Below are 21760 nucleotides of genomic sequence, written 5' to 3' on the forward strand. Positions count from 1 at the left end.
AAAGTAGACACTAAAAACAAATTGAATTAGGCTTCTCAGACCGAGTGTGTGTATATGTTTTAATCGCGAAAGCAAGGAAAACTCTACCATAGCGTGCGTGTAATCTAATTGATCCGAACCAGAAATGCTTCTTCACACGCTAAACCTCAAATAAGAGCCAGTGGACATTCTGCTTACCATTTAACCTCTTGACAATGAACACTGAATTAATACGTGAAATAAACATGTCTACTTCCGATTTCAAATCATTATAGAGCTCCACACGACGTGCTTGCATTAAGATTAATACGGACTTACAAATTGTACTACGATTGTCATATTTTTTTCTGGCCTTAAAAGTGTCAAGTTTTATTAAAATTGTTGAAGCTAGTCTTTCAAATATTATAGAATGTTGCAGAGGAATGTGTGTATTTCACTGGTATTCACAAACATTGTTTCACTCTCCGACGTTCATGGTTTTAAAACAATTGCTCTTTAAACTTAAATTTGAGTTATTCTGAAATTAATCACAAGAGTAGAATGTATTTCAGTGACAATCAATGATTCTCAGGGGTGTTTATTACCTCATTATTATGGGCGTAGGCTACCTGTTGTTAAGTAAGAAATCGCGTACAAAGCAGAAGCAAAAAATGCTTATGTTCGAACCTTGCTTATAATGTTATTACTTTGTAAACTAAGTATTACTACATCAGTACTACTTTTCATTTAATTAATTTTCATTGTAGCAATACGTCGTGAACTGTAGTTCGATATCTTGGATAGTGTGTTTTTATATTTGAAAAACTATAAAAATACCCATTTTACGAGATGAACGCAGTTAGTCGATAATCATACAAAAAGGTTGAGAAAACTGTATACTAAGCATAAAATACCATTCTATAGTCTTGAACACTCAAATAATAATGTATAAAATTGATTTTATAAATTGAAATAATGAGATTTGGGGCAACCTTGTTTTCCGTTTATCTATAGATTCCACTTTAAAACCGTCCTCTGCATGAAAGTACAACAACTGAACATTATCCAACTCTGGATTAACTTACTTATGTTGAGTTTACAACGGATCTATATAAACGAAAAATGTAAATAATGCCTTAGAAATAAAGTAATAATAAAAGAAAACAAAAACGAAGTAGGCTACATATCAAATTGTTTTGGATCTATTACAAGAAATCTCATACAACTGTGTAATCTGAAAGTTCCAAAGAGTAAATTGACTACAAAAATTATACGCCGTTAAACCACCACCACCGTATATTCAGGTTTTATAACCATCAAACAACTGGTGACTTCATCAAAGCGTGACAATTCAATAAACTCGTTGAGTTCACCGTAGCGGATCGGTGGCAGTGGCATGGACAACAATGTGATCGCGGCAGCTACGGCGAGCAACAAGTCTGCTATCCAGCTGGCAGTAGCGTTACGTCATCCCATGACGTCATACGATGACGTCAGCCAGACTGACTCACTGCCACACCGCAGTCGAGTCCGCGACCCTCCCTATTTGCCTCTCCTTGTATACTGTATGTCTGTCTATTGTTTTAATTTTAATAGCGGAACGAAGGACAGGACAGCTCAAATTGGTTACTTATTTAGTAGTTTTGCTTTCCAAAATAATTTTGAATGAAATCTTCTACTATAACATTACCAGAATTGAATTGTGGGGCATCAAAGTTTTTCAAGTTTCTCAAAATCAAAAAGAACTGTTGCAGTAGCCAAAGTTCATAATGAAAATAAGAAACTAATTAAGTAAAATAGAATTTAATGTTCAAGAAAGATACCTTTAATTAAAATTAAATAGTATAGGCCTACACAAGAGACAAAATTACAAAAATCTAGCCTTTACTCCCATGGTTTAGTGGTATTTTTTTTAAAAGATATCAAATTTGAATGTTTATGTAAAAGTGTTTCTGTTGCAAATATTGTTTTTAAAAGTATAACACTGCACTTCAAGCTTTAGCGTTCTTTATACAGCAAAACATAATTATTTTTCATTGGGTGAAAATCACAATTTATCACATATAAATATGTAAAGATTTCATCATGATTTCAATTGTACACTATCAAATATTAAGTCTTATTAAATATTTAGTGTAATCAAATAATCTGCATACTAAGTTAGATCAAAATTGATCTGCTCGTAATGATCTCGGTGATACTTATATAAACACACATACAGATGATGAACATTTTGTAAAGCCCACTTTTTTATTCGGTCAGACCTAAAATAAAATAGTTCTACTAAAAACGAAAATTAAATATTTTGATAGCCATAACACATTTTTTCCATACTACATGCATAAGGAGGAAAGTACTGTACAAACGTGTTCAGTTCCATATTTGAAAAAATTTCCAAATTTGTTGATTTTAAATTCTTGATGACATGGAAGCAAGCAAATATTCAGTAGCGTAACTAAGGAGAATAGAAGCCACCCCCCCACAAATATACAGCAGTTAACTGTTTTACTTTGATGTATGGTAGGTCTCTTAATTTATTTCAATTCGGTTTGTTCTGTACTACCCGGTGTGGTGTGCTCTTCAATCAGATTCACTCCCTCCCCCCAACCGAGTTAGTTAGCCTAGTTAGGCTTCTGCACATATCATAAATTTGGTTTATATTTTTTCCATACTACTAATAATCATTTAGAGGATATGACAAAATTAATTAATTTTACAGTATTTAGTTGGTGAAACTTTTAGCATGGAATAAGTAACAAAATCATTTACCATCTTTTTGGAGAACAAAATAGAAAATTTCAATGAAAATTGCTTGGTAAATGATTTAGAGAAATTTTTCGAAATCGATGAGATTTTAGCTCTTTTCTCTGTGAAATGTAACTTCTGACAAGAGGAGTCCTCCCCAGGAGGGTTCACTTGTGGCTGATTTATACCTTCCAGTTAAACCTACACTGAGTGCAGGAAAAACCAAATAAATATGGGAAACCTTATGGATGTCCAGGAGTGGCAAATCACTAACGCAAATGTCAATATATTGGAGTACAAAGGTAGATCGACAGGTCTAATCTACTGCGGGTGATGACTGTTGGAGTTGGAGGGGCTCCCTAATTGTTAAGGGCTGTTGCTAGTCTATAAAAAAAGGACCACAACCCCCTGCCTACTTTAACTGGAGTAGCAGGTACAGAGCTAGCTTCCCCTTCATCCGAGGGGACATAACTGAGATTAATGCCCGGAATCCTTCCTCATAATCTTGATAGGAGAAGGCCCCTACCCCCAAACCTTACCCATCTAGAATATCCTCACTCCGAAAGCAGCACAAAGGTCTTTTAGGACTAAGTGGAATTTTTCAGCATCTTATCCTAAGAAAACAACTTTGATAGTTTGAGTTTAATGCTCAAAGGGCTAAATAGTAAACCCTCAGATGGCTTATATAACAAAACTTGAGTGTTCTTTCTGGTTTTTACAAGGAAATTGTGTTGCATTTGTTTATTTACAATCTATGATAAAACAAAATTGTTCGAACATTCAAGATTCCCTTCATTATATTTTGCCATCTAGTTAACATTGAGAGTCAATTTATATCTGTTTCTTCAAAAAGGGATTTGTCATCCTCTCCCTGTGGCACAGAGACTAAAGCCCAATGGACAGCTTAGGAGGGGGTCAAACTTAAAGCTGTGGAAGAGTGGAGCATCCATCAACTTACCAAAGAGCAAGAACCATTCTACAGAGGACACCCAACAAATAGTCAAAAGCTTAAGCTTTTTATTGATACATAACACAAAACGAAAATTCCCTTCAGTATAATACTTTGAAAATAGGTAATTTTTTACCATTTTCGCAACTTTGCAGCTGGCACTAAACATGCAACTACGTCATAAGTTACTAAAGTGAATTAAAGAGGTTTATCGGGAATTTCAGTCACTATTTGGAATAGTTTAGTTTGTTGTCAATACATAAATATTATATTTGTGGGAGTTAAATACATCATAGAAGCGGAGATGACACAGTGACTCAATATGAACTTAGAGAAACTCAAAATAAGTTACTACCCGGTAGAAGTGTTAAGTTGTATATTTCATTTAAATAAATTAAATTCTTACCTTTGAAGACTTCAATACTATTCATCATAAATATAAACCATCAACATCTTCAACAGTGTCATCACTCTTTCTTTATTATCTGCATAACCGCTTACATTTTCATATTATTTAGGTAAAATGAGAAGTTTAAGCATCTGTGAATTTGATCTTCTCTGTATGTTGTTTATCAACCTTGTTATGTAAGAGCCCAGATAAAACGAATAGATTGTTCAAAATATCTACAATTGGTCTAGATCATTTTCTTGAGTAGCTTCTCAAAATCATTTCAAATCTTTTTGTCTGGTTTCTTATAAATCCTCCCTCTTACAGTTATCCAATTGGACTAAGAAAGAGTTCCACTATTGTGAGGCTATGTACTCTATAATTTTAAAGTGGAATTACAAAGTAAATCCATATTTTTACTGTCAATAATTCATATGGTAAATTTTATAAGTCATTGAAATATATTCAAAGACCATGCAACAATTTTTTATATGCTAAATATGTTTTAAAAAACATATTTGGTAAAATAAGATAAATACAAATAATGTAGAAATATTTTGAGATTATTTACGATTTAGTTACAAGTATGTTATGTGGTGATAATAAGTTTAATTTGAATCTCCTTGTACCTATAAAGTTAAGTAACAGAATTTTACTAAACGACGCTCAAACAGTAAAATTCGTCTTAATTCAATGGGGAAGAATGGGCAGGTACCACTGATATACAAACATCATTGGGCAAAGTGAATAAAAGGTAGTAAATTCTCAAACTAGGCAATTGTTAAGTAGGCCATATTCTACGTATATGTTACATCAATCATCATCATCATCATCATCATCTGACGTTTCCGTTATCACGGGTCGTCGTACACAGCCTCCTCCACTTTTGTCTGTCATTCCAGGTCTCCTCTTCCTCCACCTGCATCTTCTGTAGTCCCCTTCTCTCTATGTCTTTCCACTCTTTGTCCTCCCATCTTCCTCTCGGTCTTCTTCCTCTTTCCTCCTTCTCCAGTGCTATTCTAGGCATTCTATTATCTCCCATCCTTTTCACATGCCCCATCCACTGTATTCTTCTTCTTTCCATTGTCTCTTGCAGTGAAACTACCTTCAATCTCTCTCTGGTTATTTCGTTCCTTATTCTATCTCTTCTTGTAGTCTTCTCTATCCCTCTTAAAAATCTCATTTCTGCAGCATCATCTCATTCTGTTACATCAATAAAACTTAAAAAATATACTACCTCTAAGATAGTATTTTCTAATTTCTACTGGATAATAAGTATATTCAAAAGTTTTTTTTTGTGAATAAGAATTAGTTTGTACTTGTCAGAGTTAGGATACTCTTAAAAATTCTTTAAGGTTAGGTAGGACAGATTTGGATTCAGTTGCAAATATGGCGTTGTCATGCAAGTTCGTCAAAGAAAGATACACCTCCAAAGAATAGTTAATTGTAAAGAACTTCTTAGATTCAAGGATTGTTGTGTTTAATTTTTGGCATCTGAGGTTTAGTCTGTACATGAGGAGACAAGATCAGACCCTCCTCAGCAAATGGAAATTCTACTTTGATGATCCAGGTAAGTTTAAACCTTGACATTTTAGTTTGATATACCACTTTTTGATAATCGTAACTATGTTATAATAAAATACTGTTGCTTTTATCAAAACACATATACACACTTTTTTGTTGCAGGCTTCCAGAAAAGGTAAGTTATGAGGCAGTCTACAGCAGTACTGTTACAAAAACTACCCACTGTGTAATTCACAAGAAAGTAAAAAAAATCAGACAACTAGATTCAATTCCCTTCCACTGTACAAGATATGAATGGTGTGACATGTGATAGTGTTCTTGAATTCTCATGCTTGTGACTTGAATCTTGTGCAGTGACAACGCCTGGGCTCATTTCTCCTATCTGGACTCCAGCAGTTTTCGGGTATGCTAACCCATTTTCTTTCTCCTTTTTATGTCTTTTTTTAAATGGACTAAATATTGTTTATATGATGAAGAGGATAGATTTCAATTCTCAAAACTGTGTTATACATTTTGTAGTATGTAACGATGGAATATGTCTGAAATCCTATTACTATTATTCTTTCAAACTAGTTTACTAATTTTATTCACATCACTCATATGATGATCTAGAAATCTTCAATACCGTTAATGTTAGGGTTCTAACAATTTTAGATCTATACAATTAGATATTTTACAAATCCTAGACGCTTTACGGACGTATGCAGATATATTCGCTAAATACCGTATTTGCAGTGGATAGTTTGGGGATATATCATTCATAGAAAGTTTGTAGAAGTATCCGTAAAATCAGAGCAAAACCATACCAATTAATGCTTTAAATTAAAACCATAATTATCAGACACAATTTATCAAAATATAAATAAAAACTTCCGAAACAAGAATTTAATGATTATTTTTAAGGAAACAGTTTTATGCATTGACAACACTGCAGTCTTACAGCATGCCTTTTTTAGGTATAATACTGTCAACACAATTATTTAGTGCTAATTTACTATAACACACTAACTTTTATTTCGAAATATGTCAGAAAAAATGTTTATATACATTTTTTCCGGAGTCGAAAAAAACATGATGTATTTTTCTGATTTTTGCCTTGGAAACTTCGATTGAATGTCTTTGAGTGTGTTCTAATCCTTATTTTTTTTCTACCACGAAATGGGAATAAACAAGAATGACTGATATGGTTACAATAGTTACACTCTGTTTGCTAAAGATATAGTACTGTTAAAAAATGTAAAATAATTTATTTGTCTTATAATTTTGTTACATTTTTATTTAATTTAAGTATAATTTGGCATGTTTACTGTTCTTTTAGAGTACTATAAAAAAATATCTTCTCACATGAGAAATATTTTAGGTTCTGGTGCTGTAAAGAAGCAAACTTCGAAATTAAACCGAGAAGATTGTTTTGTATAGGTATTCAATCTCTCTCAAAAAACCAATATTTATTCAGATATACTTAAATACTAAAATACAAAATTTTTTTAAACATTTTATTAAAAGAATTATAAAATATATTCCTTTTGTAACTGAAGTGTTTAATTAGTTTGTAGATCTCAGGAAATTGATCATTTTGGGTACGGTCTTTTCGCTTATGCCCAATGCAACTTGATAAAAAAATTCTTCAAAAGGTTAAAGAGCCACGTCCTTAAAGGGTTAAAGTCTAATTTACCTGGTAAGAATAAGTATCTATATATTTAGTTCCGTAATAAATTCGGTCCCAGGGAAACGTATCGAATGAAGAAAACGAGATAGTAGCTTTTTGAGATTTATTATACAGCTTGAGTGCCAAGGACAGTGGAAAACATCTCAGATATGGAAAAAATTACCTGGGCTCTGCCTAAGAGGCCTCTATAGTCAAAGAAATCTCAATCAGAAATGCATTCGTGAATAAATTTTGTCTGAATTTCACATAGAGAGAGAGAGAGAATATCTTTATTTTACAATCTTCAAGATTGAAAATGGTGTCACTTAATACAATACATTTGTCATGGTAATTTCAGTCCAGAACTTGCTTTACATATTCGAAGTAATTTTTGCATCACCACAGTGGTTTTATTAATAATCTGAAATATACCAGAAGAAGATAATGTAGGCTATATTATTGTTTATTGATGTCAGTGTTTTATTTAATGCCTGAGTTTGAGTAAGAGTATTTTTATATTTTCAACACACAGATACGTGATTTTAAGGGACATGTTAATTTAAATCGGCAAACATGGAAACCTCCAGTCACACCAATAAATATTTTTATTTTAGAACTTGATTATTAACAAAATAACTAATTAATAGAGAAGGAAATTATTTAATAATTATTATAATAAAGAAAAAGATGTAAAACTATGTCTTAATATTCCCACTCATAAATCACTCTTTAATACGTCGTATAAAACAGATGATACCTACTATATAATGTACAGTGACTTTTAGTACACGGAGAGCCCATGTGAACAGTGCATTATACAAAAAGCTATATTACAATTTGATAAACAAGACTGATTACTAAATTTATGTATCACTAAAGTGTTACAAAGAACTGGATAAGCGTAGAAAATTGTAAATGAAATTACATTTGAACTGTAAACTATTAATTCCATCATTCTAACAAAAGGTTATGTAAACATTGCATATATCATTATTTATTGATTTTAGTGTTCTGTTTAATTAAAATGTATAGTCCACAAATTCATGTAAGAGTATTAAGGAACATTGAGCAAAAAGCAGCAATTACTACTACGAGGCATTAGTTTTTTCCTACTTTAAAACCGCTGTATAAAAACACAATTTATATTAAATTGTTGGTAAATCTAGGAATTTAACTTTTTTCTCTCAAACGGGCAAGAATGGGCAGGTAAAACCTGCACCTCTTGTATTAACAAGATTTTTGAATCACTAAAACATTTCACTTTCAGGTTCCAACAAGCTCCAAAAAATTAAAATAAAACTACACAAATTTGAAGATGAAAAAACTAATCTAGAAATTATTACACGTTAGAAAGGGAAATAACATGAGTCACTCTGACCTCCATTGTTCAATTCTATACTGTAATATCAGAAATATTAATTTCAAGATTAATTCCATTAATTTCAATTTAGTAAGCAATTAAAAGAAAGCGAATATAAGAATTGTATCATTTCAATTGAGACAACATTTCAAAAGTTTAGAAAATAGTTCACAAATTCTTCAAAAATAAACATTTATTTCCAAAAAACGAATATTGTTAAGTTTGATACATTTATATACAGACTATTTACACTAGGTGAAATCTTGTTTGGCTTAAAATAAATGATATACAGTAACTAAAAGACAATGAATAAATCTCTATTTTGACAAACAAATATTTGCTAAAATACATTTATTATAAATACATATCTTTTAGACCTAATGAGGAAATGATTATGAAAAATAAATAGACAGTATAGTCACAGGTAAGAAGTCTGAGATATTTAATGTAGGGTCTGAATTAAAAGGTAGCATCAGTTAAAATTGAATGCGTTAACTTTTTTATTTATACTACGTACCTAGTTCAAAAATCTTAACTTCATAGATGAATAAATAAAACAGTTTTATAATTAAAATTAATGTATTATAATAAATTCTAAATGTTTCATGAAATTTCATAAAAGCAAAACTCTAAATGCTGAATGTTCAAGAACACATAGCTCAATGACAAAAATGTCTTAATTATTAGGATGGAATTGAAAACCTGAAAGTTAAATTCATTACATTTAATACTAGCAAATAATATTAGTTTTTAATAAGTCTATCAGTTGATAAATTTTAAACAATTTCATTAAATTATCTTAATTTGACATAAATCTATAAAACTTTCAAACAATATAAAATCATCTCACAAAGACAGGTAATATAGCTTTACAATAATCTTGTATAAATAATTGAATTAAAATTTATTTCATTTAAAATTCAGTACAAAAACTTATATTATAAAGTACAGTACACATTACACATCAAAAATATTTATAGTATTAATATGCCAATAAAACTGCCTAACAAATGAGGGCATACATAAACAATATCAGTAAAAACTTCAATTTAAAAATTAAAAGATTTAAAATTCTTAATTACAAAATTCTACACGTTCAATTAAACACTGTTACAAACTTTGTCACTAAATTTAAGATATTAAAGTGGATAAAACTAACAAACATATTGAAAACTAATATAAAGAATATAAAAATGTATTTATCAATGTAAAAAAAATATATAAGTAACTTTAACGATTTAATAATGTCTAAAAAATAATCGTGTGTAACTGAATTTAAATACCAGTAGACAAACATAAAATTAAAAATCCCAACAATAATTGACTTCACAAGTAGCAATCTCCACTTAAGTCCTGTTCAAAAGAGAAAGTTGTAATACAACAAAAAAAATGTAACAAAACCTATATTATTCTATTCAAATATTGTAAAGAAATAGAGTAAACAAAACATTGAACAGTATCATTCTTCCTTATATTTAAGATTCACTCACATTTGTTGAAAATCGCAGCTAAATAACTTAAATGGTATACAGAAAAACATTTAAAGAAAGCAGGCGCCGTTTTTTTTTAAAACAAGAACAACATTAATTAACATTAATAACTTAACTAGGAACTTAATGATACTGTATAAAGATTAACTTAACTAATTAAAATAAAACAACAATGAAATCAAACTTACCAAATTACCTAACTTGCCAAGATCTGAAAACGAAAAATTATTTCCTTTGGTACTATTGTAAACCACAGAGTAAAAGAAGAGTTCAGAACAACTGTTGTGGAAGTTGTTATCTCTATGCAACAGACGCAAGGGATGACATCTTGCTAGAAGTGTCCAGGCTCAGGCAGCGACAGGAGCAAGCCGTCACTGGGCACTCCGAATGTTCCCTGTAAACAACATCATATAACAGGATTGATCTTTATAAATGGGAAGAATTGGGAGATTGAAATAGGAAAAGCAGAAGAGGGTTGGCAATTTGAAGATAATGGAAGATGGGGAAACAAAGGTAATGGAATATATAATTGAACAATAGAAAGACTTTAGGACAATTGTAACTGCAGTCTTATTATACATCTTGGAGATAATTTATTTCGCTCTAAGATCTTCCTTTTCAAGACACATCAGTATCCATAGCTACTTCACAAGGCACAACATCAACTTTAATCTTCTTACCCACAGAACTTCCATCTTCTCAAAAAAGCCCTCATACAGGTATGCTGGAGCAAAGCTATTTAATATGCTTCCACAGTCAATAAAGGAAAATCCACCCTCCGCATTGAAGAAGAAGCTCCAGCAGTGACTTGCAGACACTCCATTGTACAGTCTGGACGAAATTCACTACTCATGCAAGCCCTCATCTCGACAACGCCACTCCTCCATATTAAGTTGCATACAAATGAATTGTAATTATCAATTGTTTGACACCATTCTGTGCTTGAGACTCATGAATAAAATTATCTGTATCTGTTCACACCTCCTAAATTAAAAACATGTTGGTTTTTTAAAACAGGATTATTTTATTGGGCAGTTAAAATTATTGCACAATCGGTGATAGAACTTGGGAACAACCTTGTTGTGTTGAGCGAATGAAGAGGAAAAAAGTACAGGAATGGCTGGATACATGGATAGAAGACATGACACACATTATGGGATGAGGTTCATTGATAAAGGTTGACTGTAAAGTGGAAGAGCGAGTATTGGTAAGTTGGAAGTACACAATCATAAACTGCAGGAAGAGGAAATTGATGTTGTAGGAAGAGATGAAAAGAGAGACAGTTTCAAATACCTAGACTTTGTGTAACAAGTCTGACTTTTATGATGAAATAATGATTTTGGTTTCAATTTTTATTTGTTAATAGGAGAATTTGTGATAGGTTGATCTTTAAAAATTGTATACTCTTAAAATTGATACATTTTAAAATTTTATTTTTGTTTTGTAAATTTAAAGCTCCATAAATTCCTGACAAATTTTTACTCGACAAACCTCTGTATCACATTGTAATATATTTAATTGAGAAAGACATGCAAGCATTTGGTAAAACAATAATAACAATTTACAGATTTATGTATTTATTTGTTTAAAAAGTACAAAACAGACTTTAACCATAAAAATGCAAATGTCGTTGGATAAAACATTTTAGAATATATTATTATTTTGTTTGAATATAATGTGATATAAATACAATGCTACTTGCTATAATACATTTTATATAAATCAGAAAAATAAACTTAATTTTTTTCATTGATCAAAATCAAAATAAAATACAAATTTGAAGTTATAAATGTTCAACTTAAGTAGCAAATACAATACCTAAGTATTTTCTCTTAAATTAAAGGAAAGTCTACAGTAAATGACAGTTTTTAGAAGCTTTAAAACTTATGTGATTAAGATAAAATTATAATGATAATACTAATGGCTGCAGGTGGCTATCATCTAACCTCAAATGCTACTCTTTTATGGATAACGCAACATTATTAAACATTAAAATTACTATAAAAATTGCAATAACATAACAAATTATGTTATATTCTTTAAGAAAATACAGTTCTGCATAAATCAGTACTAAATTTATTGATATTAGTCAATAAATGGATATGTACTGTACCTAAATAAAGGCTTTTAGTGCTCGACGTCCGACCCTGGCGAAGCCTATATATGGGCTCTTGGGGTTTCACCAACAACCTAGCTTGAGCCTAAATAAATGCTCTTGGCGTTTTATGACTTTTGACAGATTCGGCCTTTATATAGGCTGTTGGCACTAAAAGGGTTAATTTAAGATTTTTATAACGGGTATTTTTTAAATAATATGCATACAGGCAAATATGTTACCAGGGTGAATTAATTATGAATTATAAAGTCACACAACAATGTTTTTTTATCATCTCTATTAAGGTGATGTGAGGGGGTAGGGAGGAAAGGTTTAAGTAAAAGATGGTTAAGAGGGGATAGGGCACCATGGAAAATAGTATAAACCTAAAGGGAGCCAAGAGTCTGAATAGTTTGGGAAACACTGGACTAGGGGATAGGAGCAGATTGTACAAGTTGTAAGATGGAGTTAAAGAGGAATAGCTATGGACTCACTAAAAGATACAGAATGAAAATTTAATTCTCTAGAAGAAGAGTCAAGGAAGAACCAGCGTTGGAAGGGGTTGATAGGTGGTGAAGGGTAGAGGCTGAGGTGATTTAGAATTTACAGAACATGATGACACAGAATGCCAAAGAAGATTACATGAAAGAAGAATTAAGGAAAGATACAAAGAGGAAACCTTAAGACAACTGATTGAAGGGTTATAAAGATAAATGTGAGAAAATAGGAGATAACTGGATGAGAGTGCTTAAAAAAGGACTATACGGAGACTGGAAGTGTGTCGCTGCACTGAACAGATCTAGTGATCAGTCATGATAATGACTTACGTATTAAATGAGATACAATCCAAAAATTCCTGGAATGGGTCTGTTAAAAAATATTGAAAATAAGTATATTATTTTACCTTATTTTTCTTCAACTTTTATTCTTTTCTTATACCTTGTACGCTCTTCTTGCATTCACACACTTATTTCTCATTTCATACAACATTCCCCATCACTTTATATGAGTCTATAAATTCTTGTCAACAATTTATTGAATGATATCCATATCGGATTACTGGATGGTGTCCAAGTCCGTCTACTACGAATCCTTTGGTCAAACTGGGTTACTGCTTTATAGGGTTTTACCATAATCGAGTTGGAGCACCATTTCCACCTAGAGTCTCTCCATCTTCGACACACAACCTCTGATCTGCTCTTTTTATACAAGCTGGCCAAAGGTCCCAGTTATGCATGTTACAGTGAAGTTGAATGGTCGCAGAGAACTGGAAATGTATTTCCTGGTAGCACGGATTTTTTCATGAGACATTACCATCTTTATGGAGGGAGATTGCCCAGCAATAAATATAATTTGCTCTTTATTACGGTCATTTATTGTAACTTATACCTAATTCGAGTTTGTAGCTAGTTAACTGGCAGATTTGGGAAGGGAGACAACAGAGAACGTTAGCGCATCCAGTTATAAATAGGAGTTTTCACCTCAGGCTTTTATCTGTTGTACCAACCTAGGGCCTTTACTTAACTAAACAAAAAGCAAAGTTTATGTATGTATACATTTTGTAAATCTAATCCATAAATCAGGCCAACCAACCCTTTTTCTACGACTCGTACCCACACATAGGCTTGCCTATCTGGTATGCCTTTTTCACTATTGTAAGGAATGTGTTTTTGTATTATATTACAAAAATTTTAATTTTAATTAATGTATTCTAAGATTACAGTTTCTTTACATAAAAATGAGTTAATTTTTGTAATTGACTGGTATGCATTGTAAAATTGGTATATACCATTTGAAGCAAATAAACAAAAAAACTGTCCATACAGTGAGTGTTTTAGTGCGTCTATGCCACATGAAATGGACATTTCTCCCAACAACCATGTATGACTGCAGGCACAGCTGTGGGTAATATAACATAGAAAATAGTACCTGATGATATACCAGTTGATGTTCCAACACAATGTAATGGGACAAAATTGGTTGCAGGATTGGGGATTTCTCTAAATAAACACTAATTTATCAGGACTTCCAACCATCCAAATAAATGTCCCCAATGACTTACTATTTGAAGCCCATAATTTTCTGAACCTAGTTTGGCTGGATGGTAAATATAATGAGTATTTATCCCCATCTTCATAAGTGACCTGACTATTACATAACAATATCTATCTGTTACTTAACATTCTTTGTAAGTCTGCAACATCAATACTGTGTCACTATATTGAAAATTATGGGTTACAGATACTTGGGGACATACAATTTTTAGGTATATTATATGACAGATGTGTGAGTGTGTGATTTTTTACCATGATTTTCAGATAAGTTTTTAAGAAAAAATAAGGAAAAATACAAAATATTTTTAAAGACGAGGCCTATTATATGTAAGCCTTTTTCTGCCCATCCTTGTTGCCCGTTGGCCTGTGCAAGATCTTATCAAACAGATTAAGGAGGAGCAGTCTACTCAGTAGTAGCTAGTACTGAAAAAAGGGGTACGGTCACAGACAGGATTTAAACCCACTCTAACTCAGATTCGATGTCTCATGTCTTAGACCGCTCAGCCACCAGTACTCCCAAAAGACTTAACAAAATTACCACTACGAAAGGATTTCACGGACATATTAGAGTACAGCTTTTTGTTGATCTAATATTGGCATTCAGAATTCATTTTGGTCTGATCGGCATTGTGGTTCCAATTTGTTTCTGCATATTTAACTACATACATAGGTTTCCCACCTAAGATGATGATCTAATACCAGATCACGAATGCTTGTTTCCTCTTTTGTGTAACACAGTATAACAACAAATATCCATGAGAATCCTGTAATCACATAAAATATTATCACCAGTGTAGTCCAAAACCAATGACGAGATGATCTACTGACCTGAACCACTGGGTGATGTGAGAGGCGTGTCCACCGTGTCTGCAGGTCTGGCACCAGGTGTACCAGGAGTTGAAGGGGGAGAGACGGAGGGGTGTGGTCGAAGGACGGGAGGGAGAAGGTGAAGGGTTCCCGTCATAATAAGCCGGGGTTCCCATGTTCACCAAACAGACTGCACAGCGTGGTTGGGGTTTGCGACAGTTGGGGCATGATGTCATCTATAACATGACAACGTTACTTAGTCAATCGCAGTGACTGAAACATCAAATATACATTTAAGACTACAATATGGATATAAGGATCTTTACCCACTTTGTGACTTAACTTAATTACATTGACTGCTTAACAACTTAATTTCAGGATATGTTAGGTGATGACTTACAGACAATTAGTATACTAACAAGGAGCATGTGAGAAACAATGGGAAAATAAAGTGTATTATCAGTATTGGACTTTAATATTTGGAGTTTTTTAAATGGAAATTGCAATTCAAAAATTAGATTTATATATTAATAATTTTTGTAAACAATTAAATCTTGTAGTTGAAACAATTAATAACATTTTAAGAATATACCTCACATTCAAATAATTATTCTTAACAATTTAAATCGCTTACACTATATTTTTCACATATTATGCCAAATTTTATTTTTCGTAACCAATTTTTTAGTGTTTCAAACTAGGATTATTTAGTTTTAAACTAATGAAACTGATTTCCCTTACGTATTTGTAGATAATTGCAAATCACATCACAACAGTATTTATTTTCAGGTTCTTATTTGTATTTTACTGCAAGACTAACCAAATTGCTTGGAAAAATATTTAAATGGGGGAGATGTATGCCTTCAAATTTGATTATGACGATGCATCTACTCAAGCAACTATCTCGTTGTGTTGGTTTTTAGTAAAAAAAAAACTTTCATAAACTCCTACTACCCAGTAGTCACCCACTTAGTTGAAGGGCCAGCTCCTTCACCTTAAACCGTCATGTTAAATCAAATATGCAAAACCTTCGTATTTGATCAATTTGTATCAGTAATTTCCAATAGTGACAGCTCAAAGCCGAATCCTGAACCATTAATAAGGGATTTGTGAATCGATCAATGGGAATATCTGAATTTGGCTATACCATTAATTACTGGTTGATCAACATTACGTAAATTACGGATCAGTAGAAAGGGTTCTTGTTGTATTTATAATAAAAAACTATTGTGCTTTTGTGAATAATACGAGGTCTGTCCAATAAATACACTGACTTGTTCAATCTAGCAGCCGTGATGCGGACTAGTTTCATGAGACCCAATAATCTGTCAGTGTTTGGTGGATCGTCAGACTGTGCATATGGTGCTAGTTATGTTAGTTTCTGTTCTTGTTTTTACTGATTGTCAAAAATGGAAATTGACGAAATCATGGAGTAATTAATCAATATCAAGTTTTTGGTGAAGTGCGGTAAAAGTTATCAAATATTTACTGAAATGTTGATAGCTGTTTATGGTGATTATGCTCTGAAGAAAACATCCGTTTTCTAGTGGATTAAATGTTTTGAAAATGGCCGACAAGACGCCACGGATGATTCAAGGGCAGAACGATCTTCAACCACCTGTGTTGAAGACTACATTGAAAAAGTAACTCTTATTAGACTCCTAAAGTATCTAAGAGAGAACCAAATACTAACTGACAAGCAGCATGGATTCATCTCTGGAAAATCTACCACAACTGCTATTATTGAAGCTGAATATATAATTGACAATATGGAGATCAGCAACACTATCACCAGCTATACCTTGATCTCAGTAAAGCCTTTGATTGCCTTGGACATGAACTCATATTGACTAAACTTCAAAATGTTGGTATTAGACAAACAGCACTCAGTTGGTTTGAAAGCTATCTCAAAGGACGAAAGCAAATAGTGGAACTAAAGGAAGCAACCAAGGGACTCACACAATCACTACAATCTCACCCCCTACCAGTGAGAAGAGGAATTCCACAAGGCTCGGTCCTTGGACCAGTTTTGTTTTTATTTTATTTATAAATGACTTTCCAGAACACTTGAGAGAATATTGTCAAATGATCATGTACGCAAACGACACAGTTCTGCTTGCAGCAAATAGAAATACTGAACAACTGGAAATTAACACATACATAGCTTTCAACATGGCTCAAGAATATACAATGAGAAACGACCTCGTTCTCAATGAGAAAAAACAAAATAAATGACTCTAGGCATTAAAAAGGCCCTTGTAACTGAACTACCAAATATCTAAGCAGCTGATGAAGTTAAACATCTTGGCATAATACTTGACGAGAACATGCGCTGGAAAAACCATATAGACAGCCCCTGCCTAAAGCTTAACTCAGCATTGTTTGGATTAAAGATAACCAAGACAACTAGTACTCATGAAGCCACGAGAACAGCATATCATGCGTTATTCGAAAGCCACCTGCGTTATGGAATAGCAGTCGGGGGTGCTTCTTCAGCTGGCAATCTCCACAGAGTTCTGGTGATGCAGAAAAAAGCAATAAGGCTGGAATAGGACCTAGAGAGAGCTGCAGAAACATCTTCAAAAACTGGAAAATATTGACAGTAACATCCATTTACATCATAGAAACCATACTTTATTGCATAACTAAGAATCATCCAAAACAAAGAGATCTCCAAGGCCACTACACTAGACAAGCAGGGGATTACACTCTACCAGTCCATAGAACAGCATTGTTCAAGAAAAAACCATCATATGCTGGAATGAAACTGTTCAACAAGCTACCAGATCATCTGAAAGACAACCCAAGAGCTATAAAGAGAACCTTATGGTGTTGGCGGCAAGACCACGCATACTACACGCTCGATGAGTTCTTCTCATGGAATGATGAATTTTAAATAGACCTCTCATTTAATAATACAATTCACTTTTAAAAACTGTTTGACTCTGTAACATGTCTTGATGATATTGTTAATAAAGCATATTGTCTATTGTCATTGATTGTGAGCGGTCCCTTGTCCCTACAAATCGTCGTAAAACTGTCCAAATGATAGCTGACAAACTGAATCTAGGAGAATCAGTGCACACTATTTTAACCAAACATTTGGGTTTCAACATTAGAGCCCAAGGTGCTGACACCAGATCATAAGTTGAATGAGTTGACTGTGTTACTAACTGGAAAAAATTCACTTGAAAACAATGCTGGATTTGTCAATAGGGTAATCACCAAACTGACAAATATATTTGTCAATAGAGTGACGAATTGTGGTTTTACGAGTATGACATTGAACTGAATTCGTAAAACAAGGAGTGAAAACAAAATATGAATCTAACACAACAAAAAAACCGAGAAAAAGCCAATTTATAATCAAAGTCATACTTCTGGGTTTTTATGTAGTTTTAAGGTGTTGTTCATCAATTTCTTCCTGGAGGATGAACGGTAAATGCAGAGTTCTTCCTCACAGTTCTCAAGTGTATGAAAAATCGTGTGCAACCAAATTTGAAGCCAGATGACAGAAGTGAAATACACCACCGAAGGAGTTACACGCCAAATATGCTCAGGACTACAAGCCATCACTCGAGGAGTGCCGCAAGGCTCTGATCTTGGACCAGTCCTCTTTATCCTCTACACAAACGATTTTCCTCAGTACATGGAGGATTTCAGCAGTACACTGATGTATGCTGATGATACTGTGCTTCTGCTCGGGAAAAAGAATCAAGACGAGGTAGAGATAGCTGCTTACAGGGCTGTTAATATGGCAGTGCAATATTGCTATGGCAATGATCTTGTTGTAAACGAGACAAAAACAAAACAGCTATTCTTTGGAAGACACAAAGATACTGTAGGAGGACTGCCTGAACTGGAGGAAATCAGCACTTCAAAGTATCTCGGAGTGACAATAGATGACTCTCTGACGTGGACACACCACATTGACAACCTCTGTAAAAGGCTTAGCGCAGGAATGTACGTGATCCGCAGGATGAAACATATCAGCGACCTGGGAACAGCTAAAACTGCATACTATGCTCTCTACGAATCACATCTTCGATACGGTATAGCAGTCTGGGGAGGTACCACACTAGGCAACCTACAACGGGTCCTAATACACCAAAAGAGCAATTCGGATCCTTGCAAGCCTACGCCCAAGAGAATCATACAGGCAAGCCTTTCAAGAACTGAAGATTCTCACTGTGGTTAACCTATACATCCTGGAAGCTGTGACCTACGTACACCTGAAATCACCTGATGAAGTGATGACTGGAGCACAGCAACATGACTACAACACTCGGCATGCTGCAAACTACCATCTTCCAGCTCACCGCCTAGCGTCCACGGAGAAGGAGCCAACGTATGTCGGAGCAAAGCTGTGGAACGCCCTCCCACTAGAACTTTAGAGGAGAGACCGACTGCAGTTTGGACACAAACTAAAACTCTGGCTTCAAGACCATCCATTCTACACAATAAATGAATTTTTAAACAGAACTTTCTAACCTGCTGAAACAAAATAAAATCTGACGATTGTACTGTTCTCTAAGAATATGTTCAATAAAGAATATCATAACAGTATCATCAATAAAAAGCTTAAATTCTAACACCAAAAAAAATTTGATTCAAGGCGATGGATGGATCCTTCACCATGACAATTCACCGGCACATTCAGCATCGATTGATCACCAGTTTTTTGCTAAAAATTCAATCATCATCATCCATCCAATCAATTAATTGAATCATCCTCCTTATTCAACAGATCTCACCCACTGCGATATTTTCCTTTTCTCAAAATACAAAAATGCGATAAGGGGGTATCACTGGGAAGATTTGGACACAATAAAGCAGGAAACAACAAGAAAACTAAAAAGTGTAACTGCCAATAACTTCCAAGGGTAGTTTAAACTGTGGAAAAGAAAATAGAATAAGAGTATAGCAAGAAATGGAGAGTACTTTGAAGGAGACAAAATCAATGTAGACTAAATCTTACAATAAAGTTTTTATGACCTCAGTTCACATATTTACTGGAGACCTTGTATATCATTTGCTTTTTCTATTTTCTGCTTATGGTTGAGCAATGTCACATGTCTGCTGTATGTATGCATGGATGTCAGCAGCAAATTTTTGTTCTCTTCACAATTTTTGTAGTTGTATAAATATTTCCTCTATAACATATATTATGTTTATATTTTTTATAATGACTAGATGTGGTTTAAAATGTGTTTAATAAGTGATTCAAATTTAAGTCCATATTTCTTGCAGATTAAATGCATGTATTCTAGAAGCCCTTTGCCCTTATGACTTTGTTCTCTTAATTTTAGAATATAGCTGTTTCTTTGAATCTCTGCAAATCCCTTTACAACAGAGTGGTATCCATAGATTGCTTTTTATATTATCAGTCTCTAAAGTGTTAAGAATGAAAGAAATTGGATTTATTGGCGATTTTGTTTAAATCATAGTTAGGTTTAAAACAAACTATTAGGATTCAAAATTCAAGAATCAGGAATCAATTTTTTTTTAAGATTTGGAATCGGATTAAAGAGATTTGAAAATTCAGAATTTGCTTATCACTAACTTCCAGCGAGCATTCGTATTGCAATACTTGGAAGCTGAGTAGGCCTATAGTTGTAATTTAGAACTGTACAATTAATTATTTGGTCTGGTCTGAAACCCATATTTTGTAATTATAAGCATTTCAACATGAACATCATAGAAATCTGCAGAAATTAAATAGATAAGACTGATCTGGTTGTATCCTTTGTCTGCTAGGTTAATAATAAAAACACGCATCTGTTATATATAAGAAGAATCATTAAAGATGAAACACAGATTCAGTGTTACTCATAGGCTCAAAGGCTAGGGAAAGTAGCGCTCATGATATTTATAGTAATATAGTGTTTATGGGTATGGGTATAACTAGTTCAATGATAAAACAGATGTATAATGAAGTGTAGGTTATTACTAACCTTAAGTCGATTGCTGGTGGCACCGAGCCTAGCGAGCTGGCCTCGGCTTAGTGAAGAAGCCTGCATATATGCCGATACACTTTTACCGCAGAAGTTACACGACACAAACACCTGCTGCACAGGCTTGGTGCCAGGGTTTCGTGTGCTGAGTGCGATGTCCACTCTCGCCCGGTGGTTCCACATGTGCCAGCTGTTCAGCAGGTTGCGATAACTGTCAATAACCACACATGGTTTGTTTACTGATAATTTACCCAGCTGTTTCTTAATGAATATGAGTTAATTACTTCACTTGGTTATGGTACACTACGGGTAAAGAAAATAGGTTCTGAGTGTAATGTTTAAAAGGCACTAACATTTAACATTCTGGCTGTCAATACCAATCTTACTGGACAGGATGTCAGACCAGAACAACATTGCTGCTGGCCGTATAAGGATTAACAGCAACTTGTACTCTTCAGATCAAAATTTTAGAATATTCTCCCACAAACACAATCACGGTCTATTTTGCATTATTCTCGATTTTTAAGTTCTAAATAAACTGATAATTGCATCTCTAGCGTATATTTCAAACAGTTGCGGAGTATACCCTAACAGCAGCCGATACACGAGTTTATTGCTTACCATTTCAATAAATGGGATAATTATGAGACAAAAAAAAGGAAAACTGGTGTCAGTGTGAGTTGACTGACTAAGAGGAAGTTTCAACACCCACTGATTTAGTTAACACCAACTAACTTGGCTGTTAGATCTGACCAACAGAAAACACTCAGAGGTTAATTTTTAAATTA

At 33.4% G+C, this 21760-nt stretch overlaps 1 protein-coding gene across 2 annotated transcripts in view; it reads right to left on the bottom strand.

Annotated features, from left to right (window-relative positions):
- Positions 1-10144: 10144 nt before the first annotated feature.
- The window catches only part of LOC124365851 (GATOR complex protein MIOS-B-like), a 57763-nt gene continuing 46147 nt past the window's right edge, over positions 10145-21760 (bottom strand). For both annotated transcript variants that reach the window (XM_046821917.1, XM_046821918.1), the window contains exons 13-15: positions 20973-21183; positions 15040-15254; positions 10145-10456 (exon numbers count right to left, since the gene is read on the bottom strand). In XM_046821917.1, coding sequence (XP_046677873.1) covers positions 10363-10456; positions 15040-15254; positions 20973-21183 — 520 coding nt within the window. In that variant the 3' untranslated portion in view covers positions 10145-10362. The remainder of the gene's footprint in view (positions 10457-15039; positions 15255-20972; positions 21184-21760) is intronic.

The sequence above is a fragment of the Homalodisca vitripennis genome, chromosome 7 (genome assembly GCF_021130785.1).
Source record: "Homalodisca vitripennis isolate AUS2020 chromosome 7, UT_GWSS_2.1, whole genome shotgun sequence".
Lineage (NCBI taxonomy): Eukaryota > Metazoa > Arthropoda > Insecta > Hemiptera > Cicadellidae > Homalodisca > Homalodisca vitripennis.